The sequence below is a fragment of the Sparus aurata genome, chromosome 12, assembly GCF_900880675.1.
Source record: "Sparus aurata chromosome 12, fSpaAur1.1, whole genome shotgun sequence".
Lineage (NCBI taxonomy): Eukaryota > Metazoa > Chordata > Actinopteri > Spariformes > Sparidae > Sparus > Sparus aurata.
In genome coordinates, this window is record NC_044198.1 from 24,988,045 (window position 1) to 25,010,651 (window position 22,607).

The 22,607-nt window shown below is 42.3% G+C and overlaps 1 protein-coding gene across 2 annotated transcripts; it reads right to left on the reverse strand.

Annotated features, from left to right (window-relative positions):
- Positions 1-279: 279 nt before the first annotated feature.
- Positions 280-21,432, reverse strand: LOC115592402 (hyaluronan and proteoglycan link protein 1-like). Of its 2 annotated transcripts, none has more exons than XM_030435076.1 (6): positions 21,256-21,432; positions 6,493-6,630; positions 2,828-2,991; positions 2,334-2,532; positions 1,641-1,943; positions 280-861 (listed from the first exon to the last, which is right to left on the reverse strand). In XM_030435076.1, exons 2-6 carry the CDS (start codon positions 6,599-6,601, stop codon positions 572-574), a joined length of 1,065 nt encoding a protein of 354 aa, XP_030290936.1. In that variant the 5' UTR covers positions 6,602-6,630; positions 21,256-21,432; the 3' UTR covers positions 280-571. The 2 variants fall into 2 exon arrangements, with proteins under 2 accessions (XP_030290936.1, XP_030290935.1); XM_030435075.1 differs by lacking the exon at positions 21,256-21,432 and adding an exon at positions 7,092-7,227.
- Between the last annotated feature and the right edge of the window lie 1,175 nt (positions 21,433-22,607).

Sequence of the window (22,607 nt, forward strand, 5' to 3'; positions counted from 1 at the left end):
TAGTTGTGCTAGGCTTGGATTCCTACCTGACAAGTATCACAGGATTTGAGCTTTTCTTTCTCCTTGTGTGTTTCGTGGCTCTGCGTCGTCGTTACAAGATAAGTGCCACAAAGTATCCGTCCGGCCACGAGTCGTTTTGCTGTGAAACTCAGTTCGGACCTTCTTATTTGATGAGCCTAGTCCGTTCTTGAATGACAGTATGGCTGTAGCTGTGATATCCTCCGACCCTCACCCCCCCCCCCACACACAACAACAACAACAACAACAACAACAACCCACCCACCCCTCTTCAAAGGCATTGATTAAATTATATGAACCTTAAATATGTGTAAACTATCCCTCGTAGAGTATCAGGTCCCAGGTTACAAAGCAACAACATGACTCTTGTCTGACGATAATGTCTTAAGGTTTCCATGAAATAAAGCATCACAGTTTGAATGTGTTTGTTCATATTTCTGTAATCGCTCCTCGGTCTCTTTTTCATTCCACTAGTGTATCAGTGTGTGTGTGTGTGTGTGTGTGTGTGCATGCTGATGTGTGTTTGCAGGTGGTCTGCGTGTGTGTTTGCAGCTCAGTTGTGGCCCTTAAAGCAGTACACTCCGTACAGCTTGTGCTTTTTGTCGGGGAAGCCGTTGAACCTCACGGCGGCCTCCGTGGGGCTGCAGCGTCGGCGGGGGTGGGAGATGGGATAACGGACGCTGCCGTCAGCCAACCAGCCGGCGTCGCAGCGGTCGTAGCCCAGCAGCTTCCAGGCAGCGTACATCTGGCCGACCTTGGCGATTTGAGCACCGTCTTTTTGACACGCCCTGACCGCCTCGTCGTACGTTAACTTAGAGGGGTGGATCAGGTAGTAGAACCGACCTGGGAGGACGAAAAAGAAAAAACAGGCAGATAAGAAAAAAGTCGAAAGTGCTTCATACTGTAGGAGAAACATCACAGATCTGATGCAAATTAAACTACAGGCATTAAGCTTTTATCAGTGTAAGGTATCTTTATTGATTAAATCTCTTACAGGGGCTTTAATGGAAGGATAGCAGATTGCCATTACAAGATTGTTGCCTACAGATCTCGAGCCAACAGGGCTCCAGATGATAGTAACAAGGTGCTCTGAGGATACAGATGGGCTTTAAAAGCCGCTTCCATTTTGGATCCCTTTCAGCAAAACATCTGGGTTCATTAAAGGAACTCTTCACCCAAAATGTTTAATTGATGCGTCATTTAGTCAAACTCGTGCTGATGGAAAGTCGGGTGAAGTTTCCTAGTCAACAAAACATTTCTGGAGCTTTTTTTAATCACCTCTTTAAGTTCATGCTTTCTTCTACATCACCCACAATGCAATTAAGCCACTGAGTGACATTGCTGGAGGCAGTTTATCAGATTAAATGCAGCTTCCTCCAGAGCAACATAGCTTTTATACTACTTTTTCACATATGCAGAAGTACTTCCCAAGACCTGTAAACACATTGGTGGTATTTATACTTTTGTAAAGGCTCTGCTTATCACACACATAGTGAAAGAGGTCGGACCTGACAGGCTGCTGTGTTTTACTGGCCTATTGTCTTAAGGATCAGCCTGGTTAAATAAAAGTAAAGGTGCACAAACACACACAGAACACACACAAAGGGTATAACGTCCTTCACCTTTGTAGTAGGAGGTGAAGCAGAACACGTCATAGTGGTTCTTGTCCTTGTCTCTCAGGCCATAGTTGCGGATACCGGGCACCATGTTCTTGCCTCCACAGGGTTCTCTGGGGTTGGTGATGGGATACTGCACCGTGCCGTCACTCAGCCAGCCGGCATTGCACCAGTCCATATTTCCTCGCCAGGCGTCATACAGCTGGTCAAACGAGGCCACGATGGCATCCTGGTCATGACACGCCCGCTCAGCGTCGTAGAAATTGAGGTTGTAGCGACCCAGACGGGGATAGTAGGGGAAGACAACACCTGTGTGGAGAGTAGGGACACAGATAAGATAGATGAGCAGCAGTTACGAGGCAAAACTAGGATCTTTCCTCTGGGTTTTGTATTTAGTGTTGTTATTTAACCTAATGACTGAAAGTGAGAGCATGTCTCGCTGTGTAAGCACAGCTGTTTCCCTGTCAGCCGGGTGCCAGCGCCTTTTGGCTACAGGCGGTAATGGCTGAGTTCTCTGGCTACTCTAAAACATAATGATGCTGCTCTGACACTGATGTACACGATGCTTAAACTCGCTCCTGACTTTGCCCCAAGCAGTCGCTGTTCATGGTGCTAAATTTAGACAGACTGCAGCCTCTTACAGTCCAATGACACTGAATGCACCTTTTATTTTTACCCTCGTTATTCCCCCTTTTGTACCTTCTAGATCGAGGGACACCACCACAGTTCCATCTTCCAGCCCGTCAATAACTTCACATTTATATCTCCCATAATCCTCCAGGGTGATTTCTGTGATAACCAGAGAGGCATCCATCGGTGAGGAGCCTTGTAGGTGGACACGTCCATGGAAAGTGCCGTAACTCCTTTTGTGATAATCCATGGCAACAAAAACATCCACCTGGAACAAGACGAAGAAGAAGGATCAGTCAGATGTGCCAAAATGTCTCGACATGTCCTTCATAACATATGTCAAAGCAAAATAACTTGTCTGCTGCCAGTTTAAGGTTGCAGAGCAGATAAACAACAACACTAGAGATTAAAGAAGTCTGACAATTTGTGAAAAAGGTTTGTTTGATTTCTAATGGAACAATGAAGAGATCGATATCACGGTCATATTAGTCTGTTGAGAGCACAGTATGTCATTTGTCACACCCATGTTCACATTGCCTATGATTTTTAAAATAAAATCTGACCTCTTTCAGATAGTCCGAGGTGAGCTTGGTCCATTTGATCCTCATCTTGCGGTTCGGTGCCATCGATTGGTCCCTTTGGATCGTGCATGGTAAGGTAACGTTTCCGCCTCGCCTCGTCACCACCTTCAATTGATCCGCCACCACGGAGAGTCGAGGGCCGTTCTCTGCAACACAGCAACATGATTAGACTCAAGAACATCCTGACTCTTGGCGAACACTGAATAAAATATTCATTCATAATTAAATTTTCATCAGCATTAAATGTCAAACTAATCACGTTTCTGTTCATTTAAAATTGGTTCCATCATGGAGTCCACCTTGCTCCGACAGTAGCCAAGAGCTGACAAACCAAACACTGTCTCTAGAGAGGGCCTTTTGCAATTTTAAGTAGCCACCATTGGAGAGTGTGAGACTAGGGGTGCTCAGTAGGTTGCAATCTGTAATCACACCACTAGATGCCACTAAATCCAACACAATGGCCTTTTAATGCACAAACATGAGGTTGACGTCCATCTTCCATGTCTTACACTCAAAGATTGAAATATAAATGGTCATTGTTTGTCCGCTTGAAATGATCACATATTATAATTTGTGAAATGTGAAAATTTCAGGAATCATCTTTTGAAAAAAGCTAAGGTTTATGACCAGTACTTCAGCCAGCCTTCTGGGGCAATCAAGACTTTTTGGCTTCACTGTCAAGGAGGCATCAGTTCATCCATCTCCAAGTTGTGTTAATTGTCTGAAAATGTGGAGCTATTCCTTTAACACTGAAGAATCTGGCGAGCTTCAACCTGGGCAACCTTCCCAAGGTGACATAAATCGATAACTGTATTCTCTGCTGGAACCATTAAAAGATGTCCTATTACCTGTCAACCTGCCAAGTTATCTGCGTTGAGGTGTAAATAAGAATACACACCCTGTTATTGTGCACACAAGAGCATTTCACAGACCATCTGGCTCATTTGTTGCTGTGACCTTCAGCCTCCATCACTAACAGGGTTTTCAGATTGGCAGCCTCCTCACCTCACGCAGCGTCTAATGACCACACTCTGTCTGCTGCATAAGCACCACTGTTTGTCTATTCAACTGAGCAAACAGCTGAAGGCACATTGATCCCATGTTCTCTGCGGTGAGGATGTTAAGCAGACAATTTGCATTTTCTTTAACCTGCTTCTTCAGGACCTGAATCATCAAACTGCTGCTAGTTTCTTATGTTACAGTCTGCACCTTCACTCCGCTATTTACAATAAAACACCTTCAGCTGTTTGTTTCTTATGTTTCTGTCCTCAGCTTCACTCTGATATTTACAAAAAAACACCTTCAACTGTTTGTTTCTTATGTTACAGTCAGCAGCTTCACTCCACGATTTACAATAAAACACCTTCAACTGTTTGTTTCTTATGTTACAGTCTGCAGCTTCACTCCGCTATTTACAATAAAACACCTTCAACTGTTTGTTTCATATGTTACAGCAGCTTCACTCTGTTATTTACAATATAACACCTTCAACTGTTTGTTTCTTATGTTACTGCAGCTTCACTCTATTATTTACAATAAAACACCTTCAACTGTTTGTTTGTTATGTTACAGCAGCTTCACTCCGCTATTTACAATAAAACACCTTCAACTGTTTGTTTCTTATGTTACAGCAGCTTCACTCCGCTATTTACAATAAAACACCTTCAACTGTTTGTTTCATATGTTACTGCAGCTTCACTCTATTATTTACAATAAAACACCTTCAACTGTTTGTTTCTTATGTTACTGCAGCTTCACTCTATTATTTACAATAAAACACCATCAACTGTTTGTTTCTTATGTTACTGCAGCTTCACTCTATTATTTACAATAAAACACCTTCAACTGTTTGTTTCTTATGTTACAGCAGCTTTACTCCGCTATTTACAATAAAACACCATCAACTGTTTGTTTCATATGTTACTGCAGCTTCACTCCGCTATGTACAATAAAACACCTTCAACTGTTTGTTTCATATGTTACTGCAGCTTCACTCCGCTATTTACAATAAAACACCTTCAACTGTTTGTTTCATATGTTACTGCAGCTTCACTCTATTATTTACAATAAAACACCTTCAACTGTTTGTTTCTTATGTTACTGCAGCTTCACTCTATTATTTACAATAAAACACCATCAACTGTTTGTTTCTTATGTTACTGCAGCTTCACTCTGATATTTACAATAAAACACCTTCAACTGTTTGTTTCTTATGTTACAGCAGCTTCACTCCGCTATTTACAATAAAACACCATCAACTGTTTGTTTCATATGTTACTGCAGCTTCACTCCGCTATGTACAATAAAACACCTTCAACTGTTTGTTTCTTATGTTACTGCAGCTTCACTCTATTATTTACAATAAAACACCTTCAACTGTTTGTTTCTTATGTTACAGCAGCTTCACTCCGCTATTTACAATAAAACACCATCAACTGTTTGTTTCATATGTTACTGCAGCTTCACTCCACTATTTACAATAAAACACCTTCATCGTTTGTTTCTTATGTTACAGTCAGCAGCTTCACTCCGCTATTTACAATAAAACACCATCAACTGTTTGTTTCATATGTTACTGCAGCTTCACTCCGCTATGTACAATAAAACACCTTCATCGTTTGTTTCTTATGTTTCTGTCTGCAGCTTCACTCTGATATTTACAATAAAACACCTTCAACTGTTTGTTTCTTATGTTTCTGTCTGCAGCTTCACTCTGATATTTACAATAAAACACCTTCAGCTGTTTGTTTATAATGTTACAGTCTGCAGCTTCACTCTGATTTTTACAATAAAAGCAAACTTGGTGCTCACATATCGTATTTTTAAAGGCAAACAAAATGTCCCGTTTCAACATGAACCCTTTTAAGTGCCAGATAAAAATTAAAAAATAAAAATTCTCCCTACTACTTCCAGTTAAGCGCCTCCCAGAAACACAACTAATCAGTGACATCTGTAGGGTTTGCGGTGAAAAGGTCAAACTATGAGCTCTGAACAGGCTCATAACTAACACATAACACATGAGATAATTGATAAAATCTAACAACACAGATTTCTCAAACATGTCACTAATCTTTCTGACTTCACTGGGTCAAAGGTCAGAACCTAGAGTGTGAATAGTTCACACAAGCATCAGAACCAATGAGTAACACATGAGTCCAGCGACTGAGCTCTGTGCAGCTTCACGACCAAGCCACCGACCACTAGAACAACACAAAGAGAGGTTACAACCGAGCGTGGTAGATAATGTGGTAGTTGATCGACTGTGAGATAAACCGATCGATGTATCTGCACGACTAACTAACACAGTACAAATTATGACAAGTACAAATGATTCTCTTTCCCTCCGCTGTGTTTATCTAGCCACGTTTGAAATCCTGACATGTTCAAACAAAGTTTTCATCTGCAAGTCCTGATGAGATAACTCTATCTGACCGAGCTTCTAATCCCCACATAGCAGCGTTATCACTGAGCCACAGCGGCAGAACAAACTGATAAACGGAGGAAACAGATGACACTGCAGAGTGAGTGTCGTGAACGAAACTCAGAGAAACACACCGGAGAGGGCCTCCAAACTCTGTGCGACATTGTCACTGCATCAAAGAAACACACACTCACACACACACATATATATATATATAAATACTCACCTGTGACATAGATGGTTCTCGAGTGCTCCAGTTCAGGAAACAGAGTGTCTAAGTCGTTGTTTTCTGCTACACTCAGTGAGATCAGAGCACAGATCAGCACAGGAATCATCTTCACTCACCAAACTGGGGGTCTGATCACTGCAGAGACAAACATAGATGGGGTTACATTAGATTATTACGGTGAGATGATGCCGAGGAGAGCGTTTTCCTGTTAAATCACATGGATTGCAACACATTCAGCAAAGGAGTGTTATGCATGAAGGCTAAAATCTCAGCATGCAGGTCAGCTCAGAGCACAGTGTGATTCGGTGTTTCTATCTGCAATGCTGTTTCTCCCCCCTCAGGCTGCTTAGTTACTATGGGAGTGCAGAACAGAACCGAACTGCAGAACTGTTACATCTGCAGGCAAAAGAACAAACTTAGAAATGCGTAAAAATAAGAAAATCTCAGCACGATACAGACATTACTTAGAATCCTCCTCAATGTGCACAAAGCCGGTCGTCCCCGTGAGAGGCTTCACACCACAGAGGACGACGCACAACACAGGTAGGACGCGGTCAGAATCAAACATACATGTAAGGTTAACATACAGTACATACTGTGCAGTAAATATCCCCTGTCATCCAGCAGAGCGAGGCGGCAGCATGTCCCGCTGACACTGACAGTCCACAACTTCAGAGAGAGACTGTGCCACAGTGCAGAGTCACCCCCACCACCTCAGGCTTCATTCACACACACACACACACACACACACACACATACACACACACTCACACACACTCACACACACACACACACTGCAGCCCAACCTCTACACACTCATCCCAAACAGAGAGGGATTCACCATTTCCCTTCCACTTCAGGTGCTGTTTTACAGAAGTCCAGGGCTGCCGGTAGGAAACCGAAATTGAGTTGAAATTAAACGTTTCTTTTGTTTCACAGATAAATTCAAGGATTTGCATCAAAATTCAAACTCCATCACTCCGTCCAATCTGAACACACAGACGCGATAACGATAAGATTCCGATGAAATGTCATCATCGTGAATTGCTGTCAAAAAAATCCAAAAAGAAATCACAAATAAAGAAGCTCCTCAAAACTCTGAGAATCATCATGTTTAGTAATCCAGTGAAAGCAAACAGGACCTGCCAATAGCAGCATAGTATTAATGAAGCCAATCTGCCATAATGTAAACAAATATAGGCCAAAAAACAACTGGGATTAAATTCTAGCTAACAGCACAACACTATAATTCTAGTTTACATTCCCCAAAGCATTGTGGGAACTACAGTTGTTGTCCAAAGTTTGCCCTTTATGTTTATTATTTTTGTTCTCTTTTTCCTTTATAATTTATTATTTTTTCTTCCTAAAAAAGAACTTAGCAATTTGGGAAAATTGGAATGTCATTGTAAGAAAACATGCATTTAAACCAAAGTAAACGTTTTTTAAAGAAATGTTTTTTACTGGAAACTTTAGCTTTAATACACACGTTTCTTAAACGGCTGTCATAGCATGAACACGTGTGGAAAACAAAAAAAGATAAATGATCAAAACAACCAGGAAAAACACAAGAAACAAAAATATATGCCACCACGGGGTCTCATGGTTTTGATTCGAAAATTTAAAAATCAATTTAAATGAGCTTTCGATTTTGATCGTAAAAGTCAAACGCAGGATTGTTTTTCTCTTCACCTCCGCCTACTTTTGTGTGTCCAAAAGAAAAAACAAACAAACTTCCAGACACTTCCACATCCTGTCTGCCTGAAGACAATCAACTTTGTTTATTTTCTTTATCAGAGGTCCTCTATTGATTCGTCCAGGAAGGTGGTTTACGCGGGACGGAATTGAGAAACAAAAACTTTGTGACAAAATCTCTCTCTCATGTGTCAAAAAGATAATCTCATGTCGTTTGTTGATGATAGATTATTTTGTTTGTTGAATATTATCTAAACTTGCCTAATCATAACCTGCAAAAAGCCACTAGATAAAGTCAAGCTGTTGTAAAAAACCCATGAAAATGTTAAAATGTAAATTACAGGGCGCAGGGCATGAAACCAAAGATCTGTGGATCAAGTCAGGCTGGAGATTTGGAGAATTGTTACACCCCTCCTTGTTATGTTCCAATTTAATGACCCTCTGAATCATGCTAGAAATGTATTGCTATCATTTAATTGAAAGTCCTGTAACTTTTTTTCTTTTTCTAAAATAAAGCCTTTCTAAAAATAATGCCCTAATATGTGGAAGGTTGCAAAAAAAACTTCAGGAAATCCTTCTGAAATTATGAAGCTGTAAAATTAATAACAACAAAATAATAATGATAATAATAGATTAATCAAGACTGTTAATTTTGATTAAATGGTTTCATTTTAATAATGGCAGCCTTGGACTTCCATATAGTGTGTGTGTGTGTGTGTGTGTGTGTGTGTGAGGAGGTAGTCAGTTGGATTGATCCCTCTTCATCCCCCCCTCTCCTCCACCCTTATCTTCATTCACTCCGTCCCAAATTGCTGATGTGCCGGCCGCCTCTGCCAGGTTGAGCTCCTGCAGTCAGCAGAATAACTCTGCAGCACACACACACACACTCACACACACACACACATACACACACTGTGCTAGTTACACACACGTCACTTATTACCCCTCCCTGCCTGAGAATAGTCATTACGCATACTGGGACAGGACGAGGAGGGTTGCAGCGATAAGTAGGTGGAGCGCGTGCGAGGAGGGGAAATGTGACATGTCCTTTTTTTTTAAAAGGGTAAAAACTTTGAGTCAGACTGTTCTCTGCAGGACACGAGGAGAGCAGGTGATGTGTGAAATAAGAATAGAGGAGAGGAGAGGAGACGGAGGGAGATGAAGAGATTCAGCAAGAAAAAAAAAGAAAGCTGAAGCAGGGAGGGAGGTGGAGGCTGAGAGGACTATGCAGCAGCAGGAATGATGCAGTTTCACGCTCCATTAGCACCAGTGCTGGAATTTAACTACACTTAACTACAAATCTGCAGAATCAGTACTTCACTCGAGCAATCTTATTTCGTGCCACTTCATACTTTGACTCCACAACATTCCAGAGGGAAAAACTGTACGTTTTGCTCGACTGCATTCGTCTGATAGCTGCGGCTGCTGATTAGTTTACAAATTAGGATTACATGCAGGCACAAAAGAGATTAATTGTCAAAGAAAACCTCAAAGTATAAAAGAATGTGAGCTTGATTAATGATTAGCCGAGCCATCAAACAGCTGATTAATGGATCAGCTGCTTTTTTGAGAATTGATTAATTGAGATCATTTGGCTGGAATGTTTTTTGAAGAAAGAAAAAATCAAGCATTGAGAAGCAGAGCCCGACTAATACTTGATTTCTTGGGTCGACTGCGATATCAAGATTAGGGAGTAAATAATTCGGATATCGATATATATCAGCCGATGTGCGCACATATTTTGCAGAGATTTGAAACAGTGCTACAAAACACTTAAATAACACTCAAATTTTAGAGTTTAACGACAATCTTTACCGTCTAAAATTACATTAGTACACTGAAACACTAAACCTAGAAATTTAAAGGTGCACTATTTAGCTTTAGAGAACACATTTTAAGAGAAGACAGAGAGTGAAATAAGAGAAAAATGCATCGTGATTGATTTTCACGAATTAATAAACTGAATAAACAAACTGATCTTAAAGGACAACACAATTATACACTGTTTTACTTTGTTTGCTTGTGGCGGACCCTGCCACCTCTCCAGCTTCAAACACTGTAAACATCTCTGGGTAGGTTTCTGAGTTTGAGTGCACCTGTAATAATTCTAAAATACCTCAAGCATTTTTTCTTTTTTCCTCATTTTTCATATCAGTGCATTTTGATCAACATACAAACAATCTTTTAATGAAGAATATAACCAGCAGATTAGTCAATAAAACTAGAATTTCCCTCAATAGAGTGTATACCTCAGCCAAGGCCCAACATTTGCCTTCATAGATACCAAACGCCCTAACACACTGGATTTTTCTCCTCATGATCAATGCATCATACCAGAAATGTTAAATAATGTGAGAAAGAATTCCTCAATCTGCACCAAAAGTTAACAAGGTCTATTCTGATCTGTGACCCATCCTCCATCCAACTTTCATGGAAATCCTTTCAGTAGTTTTTGTGTAATCCTGCTGACCAACCAACAAACACGGGTAAAGACGAACCCTCCTTCGCCAGGGCTAATAATCATTAGTTGCAGTCCTCCATCACCGATCAGCACCGTCAGCAGGTGTTGACTGTGAACACACTCAGCTTTTTATGACGGAGGACTTACACATGGCCAAGACATCATCGGTGTGTGTTATCTCTTCCAGAGTGACAACATTCCTCTGCGTCCATCTGTGTGGAGGGTAAACAAGGCCAAGCCTTTTATAGGCCAGGTGTGTGTGCGTCACCTGTTTGTCCTCAGTGTCAGGTATGAGGACATGTGAGGCTTTACCAGGTCGTTTGTGCAGAGAGTGGAACATGTGAGGCACAAAGCATTTAACTCTGGGTTTTCTACTTGCAGTTTGGACTACGGACCATTATTACCCCAGCAAGAGTCACCAAGTTGTTGTACTACCTTATACATTCTATTTTTATTTAGGGTTATTTCTTAAAGGGTAACTCCACTATTTTACCACATCAAAGTGTGTTTAAAAAAAAAGCAGTATAAAGCCTTTTGTGGCTCCAGAGGAAGCTGCATGTAATCTGATAAACTGCCTCCAGTGATGTCACTCAGTGGCTGAGATGCATTGTGGGTAATGTAGGAGACATGTTTAGCATTACACTTCTCCCACTACTTTTTGCACAGATGCAGTTCCTGATGGAACGCCTGCTGTCCAATCAAATTTAGCTTGCGTCTAAAATGAGCAACAACAACAACAGCGAATTCCTTCAGTGCATTTTCCTCTGAATGCCAAACGATGACGCCTGTAACAAAAAGTAGCCCACACATCGGACGTCTCAAGCCTCTATGTCGTCCATTAATACCTGAATTTATGCCAACTTCATAAAACGTCCTAAACACACTTTGTCAGTGATGAGATTGAGTTCACAACAGGCACAAACACTGCAGATAAAGTTTTAAAATCACATATTCAGCCTTGGAGACTTTAAAACAGAGGAGCACTGACGGAAAACATCTCTCCATGGGAGGAGATCAGACCCAGTGATTGGTGCAGATACTTGCATTTGGATCTGAAGCAATCTTTTGTCCCAGAGAGAACAGCGGGACTCCTCCCAGCCCCTGATCGCCAAGTGAGTGACTGCAACAGGCCTGAGTAAACAAATGCTCTCACACACACACATCAACACTGTGATCAGGGGGATTTATTTTGAAATCACGCTGCAAACTCCTTCTATCACGTTCTTCATTACAATAATTTGATGAAATATCTCAACAACTGTTCGATGGACTGTCAGGAAATTTTGCACAGACATGAGCCTCCTGCCCACCTTTTTTACATCCTGGTAATTTACTAGGGATAACCTTCAGGAACCGGCGCTGGAATACCTTTGATAGTTCTGTGCAGGTGGTGTCGCGATGTGTGTTTTCCAGCAGAGCAGGTGGGTCCCTTTTACGGGAACAGAGTTGCCAGCAGGATAATGTTTCTCATCACAAACACTCATTACGTCAAGATGATTTCAAAAAGAAGCTTTGCTGTGACAGAACACCTTGTAGATGTACTTGGAAAAACAAAGAGGTGCAGCTGTGCGGTTGGGAAATCAGCAGGCCGTGCATGAAGGAATCTGGCTAAGCCTTTCCATTACTGCAGCACCTCTATTCACCCTGTCTGAACGCTCTGTTTCAGTGCCTGTCTCTTTAAAAGCCTCCCCCTCCTGAAAAAAACACTCTGATTGGTCAGTTTTCACAGGCCTGGTATATGCATCTTTCTGCAGAGCGGCGATTATGAACTGCAGTTCCTCAAATGGCCACTTGAGGCTCCAAAAGTGAGTCAATCCCAGTAAGAGCCCATGTCATAACATGTCATGACATAATTAGGGGCGTGGTCACATTTCTTTTGGATGAAGGTAAATACAGCATGAATTAATCTTCATCTTCAATCATCTTTACCCAGTTTGCACAGCAAGAAACTCATTAAGAGGCTGAACTTTGATATTCTCTGATCCTCACCAGGTGTCAGAGGGGAAATCCAGAGGTCAAAGTGTTTGCCTGACGCTTACTGGCTCTGCCCTCCATATTGTTTTCATGACGCAACTACATTCGATCCTACACCTCCCATACTGCAACTCAATGGCACCTTTTATATGACATCATCAGGGTTATCCTCTCAGACTCTTCCAGAGTCGTGTTATGTTAAAAAAAATGTTTGGATTTAGTTTTAATGTGCGCAGCGTCATTGAGACGTCCATATGGAGAAGAGGTCAGAGGTCATATAAACATCTGAGGGACGACATCAGAGTGCATAATTGCGTTTCTTCTTTTCTGTTGAGACTGAATGAGAGAGAATAACCAAACAAGGAGTGGAAACTTTAAGTGTGTGTGCCAGAGGGACGTCTTTGTGATTGTTTAACTTGAGACGTTTGAGACACAGAATACCAGAGCACTTTGGAAGAATTTACGCCGAAACACTTACAGGTATTTACATGTTCGAGGATTTGACCTCAATGTCAAAGATCTTCCCGGTAACATATCCAGCTCGTTGAAGATGAGAGAATAGTTGCCCAATCTGTTTATTTTACCTCGTTGTGGACGCAGTTTTGTTTTGTTTGACCCTCGTGGCAGCTGTGAAAACACATTCATACGTTTGTTATTCTTGTTTGCTCCCCAAAAAGTCATTTGATATATTTGGGTTTTGCCAAAATCTGTGAGCCATTTGACCATTCACCTTGCCAAGCATTGTCCTCATGTAAACATGAGGCATATTGTTCATTATTCTGGTGAAGTGTTGCTGGGAGTCATCCATTTTAAAAACATCTAAAGTCTTGACGTAACCTCAGAAGTATTAATATTAATACTATGTTAACTAGTTTTAATATCACCATGTTGATGTTATAAACGTTCTGGAATCGAACAGACAATAACAACAGCATCATCAAGTTAACTCTCATTTTCTACAGGTAAATATCTAATCATACATAACGTTATTTAAAAAATGTATTTGTTATTGTAAATTACGTCTGGGGGGCCAAAAGTGGCCATGGACCACACTAGTCTACATACATGTTAGCAGCCAAAAGCTTTAAAATGTGCAGACATGACCTGCAAAATGTCCTTAAAGAGCAGAGTGCTGTTAATACGGCGAAAGATTTTGTTTCATTGGACAGCTGACCGCAAGTTTAGTCGCATCACATCTTCTGTGAGGTCTCGACCACGATCACAGCAGAGTTACACAACTGGAATCACATCTGGCATCCACAAAATCAAGTCTTGACGTTCACTCCAGTCGTCACGGACCTCTTCAAACTTAAAAACTTGCAGCTATGTGAATTACTCTTTCAAGGATGTGACGACTCAGTGCAGCGTCTTGTTTCGATCAGCCCGGACAAATAACAAACAACTGATTCAAGTGCAGAAGAAGAGATCCCATCAGAGATTTCACAAATGTTTTACCAGTGAACTCCGAGTGCACAGCTGGGACTTTTCTCTGCTTGCTCAGCTTTTACTTGCACCTCAACTGTGTCTGCTCACACAGATCAGTCCTCACACTGCGACACCTGTAATTGTGTTCACTAGATTCTGCAGCTGTCATATTATTCCAACTCTACTAATCCGGCCGCTCCCTTTATACAAATAAACATGAAACACGAAGCGACGCAGCTCTGCTTGATAATCTGAATCTGCAAAGTCACTAAAGCTTTAAAATGTAAAATGTAGTGTAGTAAAAAAGTACAATATTTGCCAAGATGTAGTTTGGTTAAAAAACAGCAGTAAATGTAGTTACACTGAGAAGAAGCAGAGAAGTCCCGAGCTTCCTGAACACGTCTCCACTGACTGTTTGTAATCTTATAAATGCTAAATATTTGTTTTGAGTATAAATACATATTTCATTTTTGAGTAAAAGTATCGCAAGAGAGCTGGTTTTAATGACTTTATGTACTGTTAGGAAGCTTAATAATATATAATAATTTGAATATGCACAGTGACAAAGTTAATGTGTTGGAGAAAAGTACAATTATTTCCCTCTGACATGTAGAAGTATAAAGCTACAATGTACTCGGATACAAACGCAGCATTCCCACCCACACCCACTACTATTTTTAATAATTATTTGGATTTATTTTGCATACTGCTGCAACATAAACTGTTAAAACAGTAGCTGGAGCACATTAGCCCCCCAAGCTAACACCATCCACAGACAGATGTGTGTAAATGAGGTTTCAGCGTGCAGCTAACAAATATTCGATACTTTCAGACTGTCAAATTTCACCCGTCCCTCGAGACGTCGGCCTCTTCACATCGCCGCTTTGAGGCTGTTTTTCGACAGATCTTTTTTTTTACGACGAAGCTGCAAAAAGCAGCGAGTGGCTACTTGACCCTCGATAAACCTCCTCCAGTAGGAGAACCAAATGATCTGTGAAACACCAAAAACCTTAAAGTTTGATAACGAGACCCCAGGGGACGCTTACAGAGAGAAAAGACAGAAGATTGAAGACGTTAAAGGAAAAGGTCGTCACGAGTCGGGGGTGTTGGAGAGACCTGATCCCGGGACAGTAAGGACCGCTTTATGACTTCAAAACGAACATAAAATCATAATTTACCGACTGATTTTCTGTCTGAGGATGAAGCACCATAAATTGTTTTACTGCTCCTGTTTCCTGTAATGCTTTCTCCCTCAGTCACACCACACATGGTCGATCATTTACGTCCGTCTGGTACGAGCGTGTCTTGAACCATTAATCTGGTCGTGAGCACTTCGACCGGCTGAAATCTCATCTGAGACTGTAAAAACCCAGGCGGGGAAACACCCACCGTGTTCACTCAGCTCAGCTTTATCTATGTCTATGAATTATTTTCAGACGATTCGCTGACGAAATGATAAGCAGCAGATTCATAATCCCAGAGACTGAGGGAGATTTTACCCCTTCGCGTCAGTCTAACTCCACGTGACTGTCGGGGAGTCAAACACCCAGGAGGGCCTCTCCAGGGTGTGTGTTTATGTGATGTAAGGGGGCCACAGCAGCTCTTGGGGGCCAGATAAACGTATGGTTTCTATTACACGCATGTCTCACTGACGTTAACACTGATCTATGTTGAAGACGACGGACAGAACATGATGTCGAGCTGTGTTTTATATTTCCGTCAGAGAGGGGAGGTGTCCGTTCAAAAAGCTTTTATTTTACTTTGAAGGGGACGTTTGCCCATCGTATATCTCATTTTTTTTCTTCCAGGTGTGTGAAAGGAGTGTTGTAGCATAGGGAGCTGTGTGAAGTCTGATAAATGCCCTTGTGTTGCTGAAAGAAGAAGAAGAGGATGAAGAAGACAGAAATGAGCCTTGCAGGCCTCTGTAGCTGCTCTTCATCTCTGCTGCAGACTGGCACAAACATTTACTAATTAGCACTCAAAGACGAGGCTTTTGTGTTTCTTGTATTCGGAGGAAATTATGTAAAGAACTTCAAATGCCTGATAGAAATGTTTAAATCCTGCCTGTTTCCCCGCTTACTGCTGCTAAAAATGAGCGCGACTGTGTGATAATCTCCATGTCCAGGATCAGAAATGGTCTCAGAGATGCTGTTAGCCGACGTGACGGGCACTTTGTTTGCAGGAAGGATGTGAATTCTGCGTGTGACATGACTGTAAACAATTAAAGATAAACACAAAGAGGCGATAACAACGGCACTCCAACTCAGGCCGTGCTGGTCGGACAGTTTGACGGCGCGGAGACGGCGGTGGACTCTTTAACGTGCCGCTATCTCAGTGACGTCTTCCCTCCAATGAGGCTGCTGCTGCTCGGAGCTCTGGAGAACATTTCAGGTCACCCAGCTGACACTGATGCTCCTGTTCAACTGATAAAGACGTCACCCGCAGTGTCACTGCAGACATTCAAACTAACACCAATTCTGTGTCATTCTGCCGGTAAAGTTGCACAGAGACTTCCTCTTTCCGAACGAACACAGGCTTCATTTTCAGCTCTGTAATGAACCTAAACCAAAGTCAACTGTTCTGGTATTTCCGCTCCTCGCAGAGCTTTTCTGTGGCGAGCTGCTCCCGGCTTGACGTGAAGCCATGCAGGAAAGATGCTATATTCAGCGCCTCTGTCGGGAAGAGGAACGCCGTGATGTAACAGGTCTCAGCTGCTGTGGAAAACACGCCAAGCGCAGACACTTGTGAGAGCCTGTATGTATTTGTTCGTGGGTGGGGTAGGAAGTGATGGGTGGGGTATTTACCGTACACACAGCCCGGGGGATTCACAAATAGCTCAGTCAGTTTCATTGCACAGCACGTACATTTTCCCTCAGCGGTTGGAAGTGGCGGGTTCAAACCGGTCCACGGCCTCCCTAACCAGCACGTCAGCGTCACGCCACCGTGGCTGCCACAAAGACTCCTCAGTACGGAGCACAGAGGGTCTGTGACGGCAGGTACGGTGGCCTGTGAGGCAGCAGGAGCGGGAACTCGGATTAAGGGCTCTAACATCCATTCAGGAAGCTCGGTGAAACACATCGGATGCTGTTTTTCCAGCTCCTGTGACCTCAGCTGACAGACCAAACTTCATGGGAAAAGTCTCATCGTTTATTCCCAGTCGTCCGGCAGCAGGTTGTATCTCTGCAAGTTATTGTTATTTTCATCCTACAGACAGCGAAGAAGAACAAGAGCTCCTCTTCATCTCGCTCTTATAAATCTCCCTGTGTGAAGTTTGACGTCTTGATTATAAAACCTTTGAACTCCTAAATCACGACAGCGGAGTCCCGCTGCAGCAGTCACCCTCTCCGCGATATGTGACACTTTAAGGGGCTGATAATCTCCACCGGCACCCTTAACCCTCCTCCCACCTCTCACCCCCTTCCTCACCCCATCCTTCCCCGCTGTGAGAGGCTGATTTACGACTCACCAAACCTCTCTCCTGTCTCCGTTAACGGCCTGCCTTGACCCTGAGGAAAACCATACAGTGAGGGAAGTTAATCTGGTTCTTCATCCCAGCGTGACACTGTGTTTTAAAGGAGCGGAGGGTTGTCTCTTCTCTTTATTCCCCACGTCTGAAGGCGCCAAGCGTGAAAGCTAAAAGTCAAAGTTCAAAGAGTGTTACGGACGATATTAAACAGGTTCATACTCTCAGTTTTGGGGGTCATCTCTCGTTTCTTCTCTGTCCGCTTCTTGTTTTATAAGCAGAGTAAAACGAGGATAAAACTCATTCAAGATGTTTTCACTGACCACCAAAACAAGTTTTTAGGTGCGGAGAGGTGTAAAAGATATATGAAGATAGAGGTGATTAGCTTAGCTTAGCATAAAGTCTGGACACAGCTAGTCTGGTCTTTCCTAGATCAAAACTTATTAACACGTTTAAAGCTCAAAGCTGGGGTTGGTTCCACTCTAGGCTCCACTCGGTTTGACCCGGCACGGCAGCTCAGTGCAGCCCGGGTTTTGCTTTTCCACTACCTACGACTGGGCGGCCGGCTTGACAATGCATCTTAAACCAATGGTGCGCTTGTCCCACTCCCCACAGTACTACTGTAGAATCACAGCTAGCAATGTGGGTCCACTAATACAGTTACAAACACATTTAACTTACTAGAACTTCTTCAAAATAAAAGCCTCCCATTATTTAGTCTTTTGAACGCTTTTATTAAGCAGCATTGCAGGAAATGTTGCGTTTTCAGCAGCAGCAACTAAACACGACATGACGAAATAGTAAAACACAGCAGGTGTTTGAAAGTACGAACAGGACAAGATTCAGTTACAAGCTACAGAAGTTTAGTATCGATTTTAGGGGGTACGGATAAAACTGTTGATGTAAAAGAAAATGCTAACAGTCCATGTCGAACATAGCTAATTATAAACGGCTAATTAGCTGTGTTTGCTGCTAGCCAGCTAGTTTATAAACAGGAAGCGTAAAGCGTGGGATTTTTCAGGTTGGATATTTGGATAAAAGATGACGACGGCAAAATCTTTGTTTTCGTGCCGTACCTCCAAACTACAGAACAGCTTCTTTGCTCAGGCTGTGAGACTCGCCACTGCTGACAGTTAAAGTTCCTTCTACTTACTTATAAGTGAAAGATTATTGTATGGTTTGAAGGGATTGGGAGTGAATATGGATTCATTAAGGTGCGCCTTCACTCCCCTAGAAACACCTGTGTATATTCGTTTGTTTGATCAGTGAACGAAGTCTATAAATGTTTTCTCTTCATTTATACTTCTGCTAAACAGGGGGAAGTTCAGAAATGTCCACAAGAAGGTGTCTGCTACACAAATAGCACACACACACACACACACACACACACACACACACACACACACTATTTAGGGGAACATTTCCCTTCAAGCTGCAGCCAACAGACGCAAACACATTACTCAACACGAAAGAAACGTCTATTCATACGGCAAATAAAGAGACCTCTTCTTAATTAACATCTGAACCCACATGTTCACACACACACACACACACACACACACACACATTTAACCTGTTGTTTCATGACCAAATTGAAGTCGACTGTGCGTGTGTGTGTGTGTGTCACGGCAGAGAATACACCTCCCTTTTCTTTTCATTTGGGGGGTTGACACTGCTGGCCACAGTCTATATGTGTATGTGTGTGTGTGTGTGTGTGTGTGTGTGTGTGTGTGTGTGTGTGTGTGTTGGGTGGGTGCAGGGGTAATGGGTGGGGGTCAGGGTGGAGCCGCCAAGTCTAAGCCAGCACACAGAGAGGGGTTGTTGGGCTGGAAGTCGCTCTCAGCCCCTCCGTGCTTTAACCCGCTCTAAATCACTTGCTGCACAATCCGGTCGACCACAACTATGATAGCTGTGACAAATATGATCGACTGCGAGCGCGTCAGTGAGGAAAGCAAACAAAACCTCAGTTTATTGAGCGCAGCGGAGGCAACTTCTCACCCGAGTAATTTGATTGGCTGCAGGACGGTTGATGCAAGTTGCTTCAGGCCAATTAGTCAATGAATCAAATCAAAAACGTCAAAATAAACCTGTCGAGGACTGACTGTAGAAGATGTTTACGCTGAATTAATATATGAACGGTTTTAATCAGAGGACTTAGAGGAATGTTGGACATTCTGGGCGTTTCTTGCAGAGAGTAGGATGTTCAGATTGAGATTATACTCACTTATAGATACCAGACACCTAAATACAGCTGGTTGTTCCATCAAGATCTGAGCATTATTCCCCGAGACATTTACAAAAAAAAAATGTTGTAAAACATCACAGAATGTTAAAGGACAAAACAATTCCTGGAACCTGCACTGAAAGTTAATGTGGGTCTATTCCGGGTTGAGACTCATCCTTCATCCAAGTTTCGTGTAAATCTGTTCATTAGTTTTCATGTAATCCTGTTGACAAACCAACCAACCAACCAGAATGGTTCTCAATAGAGTGCTCAACCTTGGCCCAACAGTCCCCTTTTGTACTCGTGCCTATATAACAGCCACTTAAATAAATCTGATTTTTTTTCCCTTTAAGATCCATGCATTATTCACTTAACAACAAAAAAACGACCGATCATGCAAACTCAGACAGAAATTCCTGGAACCGTCTCTTTTTATTTGATCCGCATCAAAAATTAAAGGGGTTTAATCTGGGCCGAGACCCATCCTCCATCCAAGTTTCATGGGAATCTGTTCAGTAGTTCTTGTGTAATCCTGCCCACAAACCAACAAACGGGTGAAAACAGAACCTCCTCAGCAGAACCAGAAAGACAGCACAGAGCTTGGTGGAGCTAGCTCGCTGCTATTTGTCACCCAGTGCAACCACGGCCTTAAATACCGATACGTAAACATATAAACACTGATATAAAGGTTTAGATTGTTTTAAAATACTTCAAATTATGTATTTCACAATTTAATTCAGGCAGTTGATGTTCTTTTCAACTCTGTCTAGGCACCATAGTGGCAAAGAGGCTCCAGGCATGTCCGTTAGATTCAGTCAGAATTAAAAAAATAATCAAGTATTTTAAAAAGTACAGAACTTTGGGAGCAGAAAGTCTCCTGATGTTCTGGAAATAATGCACAAAAAAAACCTCACAGACCAAAGCAAACTACAAAATAAAGCAGGCGAAGTCCATATTGTGTGTCAATCAAATGGAATCTATCAGCAGTAATAGTAATAACTTATAATATTTATTCAAATTGTCAACATGAATCTTCAGAAACATGCAAAAACTCCCCTCTCAACTTGATGTTATTACTTGTTGCACCTCATTAATCTTGAAATATTTCAGTAATTAAGATAATGATGATGTTAGAGATGATTCTTGCTTGTTACTTCACTTTTCCTCCTTGCTGTGTTGTAAAAACTGTTTTTAATAAAGTTCATGTCCTCAGACTGTTGGAGCTCATTGTGTACCAGATACTCCAATCAATACAATCAATACAGCTGTTGTGTCCTGGTGCAAACCAACCAATCACTAACATTTCTCACCCCTCTCTGTGCTTTTTATTTATCTTCTGTTTGTCCCTTAACTCGTTTTCAAATAAAAGAAAATGCCAAAAAAAAAGCGTGCTTCCCCATCACTCCATCACGCAACATCCAACAAGACAGGGAACAGACTTCTTTCCAAACCTTCATACAGATGTTTTTTTAAATTATTTCACTCTCTGTTAGTAAGAATAATCTAAATACTGTCGCCTACCTCTCTCAGTGCGCTGCGTCGCGGTGGATGCGGTGAACTCTCTCCGGCGGTCCAGATGCGGAATGAAGCGCAAAAACAAAAATGATTACGCGCGTCAAGGTAAGACGAAACAGGCGGTGTGGGTGTTTTCCAGTCGTCCAACTGAAGCAACGCAAGTGTGGCAGAGAGCAGCGAACAGGCACACTCCTCCTCGTGTGTGTGTGTGTGTGTGTGTGTGTGTGTGTGTGTAAGTGGCCAGGCAGCGCGCGGAGAGGATGAGGGGAGTCTGCGCTCTGACGCACGCAGGTGAGATATCTCCAAATCTGCGCTTCACCGAACAGTAAAAACGGACAGTGTCAGAGGTTCGGCCCGGTTGCAGCTCATCCCTGCAGCAGTGGAGATCCAACACAACCTGAAGTGGATCTGCAGTCTCCGGGTTGTTGTTTTCAAGTCCCAAACAAAGGAGGTACCCAGCCCCTTGTTGCTCAATGTGGGATGACAAACTTGATTTAGAGACTCGCTCAGGGCTCTCAGCCTCATAAAAGGTTCTGTGTTTAAAGTCCATCTGGTCCAGTGAAATGTTTTCCTCCCTCACTGTAAAAGTATCAACACCTGTCAGATTCAGCAGTTTACATCATGTTAAAGGGGCTCTATGTAACAATGTTTACCAAATTATGTGTGTTAATTCTTCTCTTATTGGCTAAATGTGAAGAGCTTGTAACGTGACGTGTAAACTGAGACCTTCCCCGTCTCTCTGGGTCGCCTCTACAAGCCTGTTGCAGCTGTTTAAAGCTGCTGGATTGTGGATTTCTCTGTGAAAGACTCAACAACAGTCCAAAGGATGTGACTCTGTGCCTCAGTTAGGTCTCGGTGCCTCTCTACGAGGAACTTTTAAGTGTTTGTGAAACAGTCTCACGAGCAAACGAGACTGTCAGCGAACACACTGCTGCTTTTATATAGTTATTATTAATGCCTGTGCTCGAGTACGATCACATATATCACATATAAAATCACATTTAAATACATTACCTCATCACAATCCATCCTCCCTCTCACAAGCTTTCAAAGAACTAGTACCACTTTTGTCAATCAACAAAAACGAAAAGTTCCTTGTTGCTTTAAATTTTGTAAGAAAAGTTGATTTTTGAGTCTCAATCCCAACTTGTCAAATAACGACGCTTTTGGACGGCAGCCGACTCAAACTAAAGTCCTTATTTGACGCGTTGGGAACAAATATTCAGTCATTGCCTTCTCAACCTCACGCAGATGGAAAGTCAGGTCAAGTTTCATAGTCCACAAAACACTTCAGGAAAACCCAAAAGGCTCATATTGAATTGACAAGACAGTCACAGCAGTCAGACGGGGTGCATGCA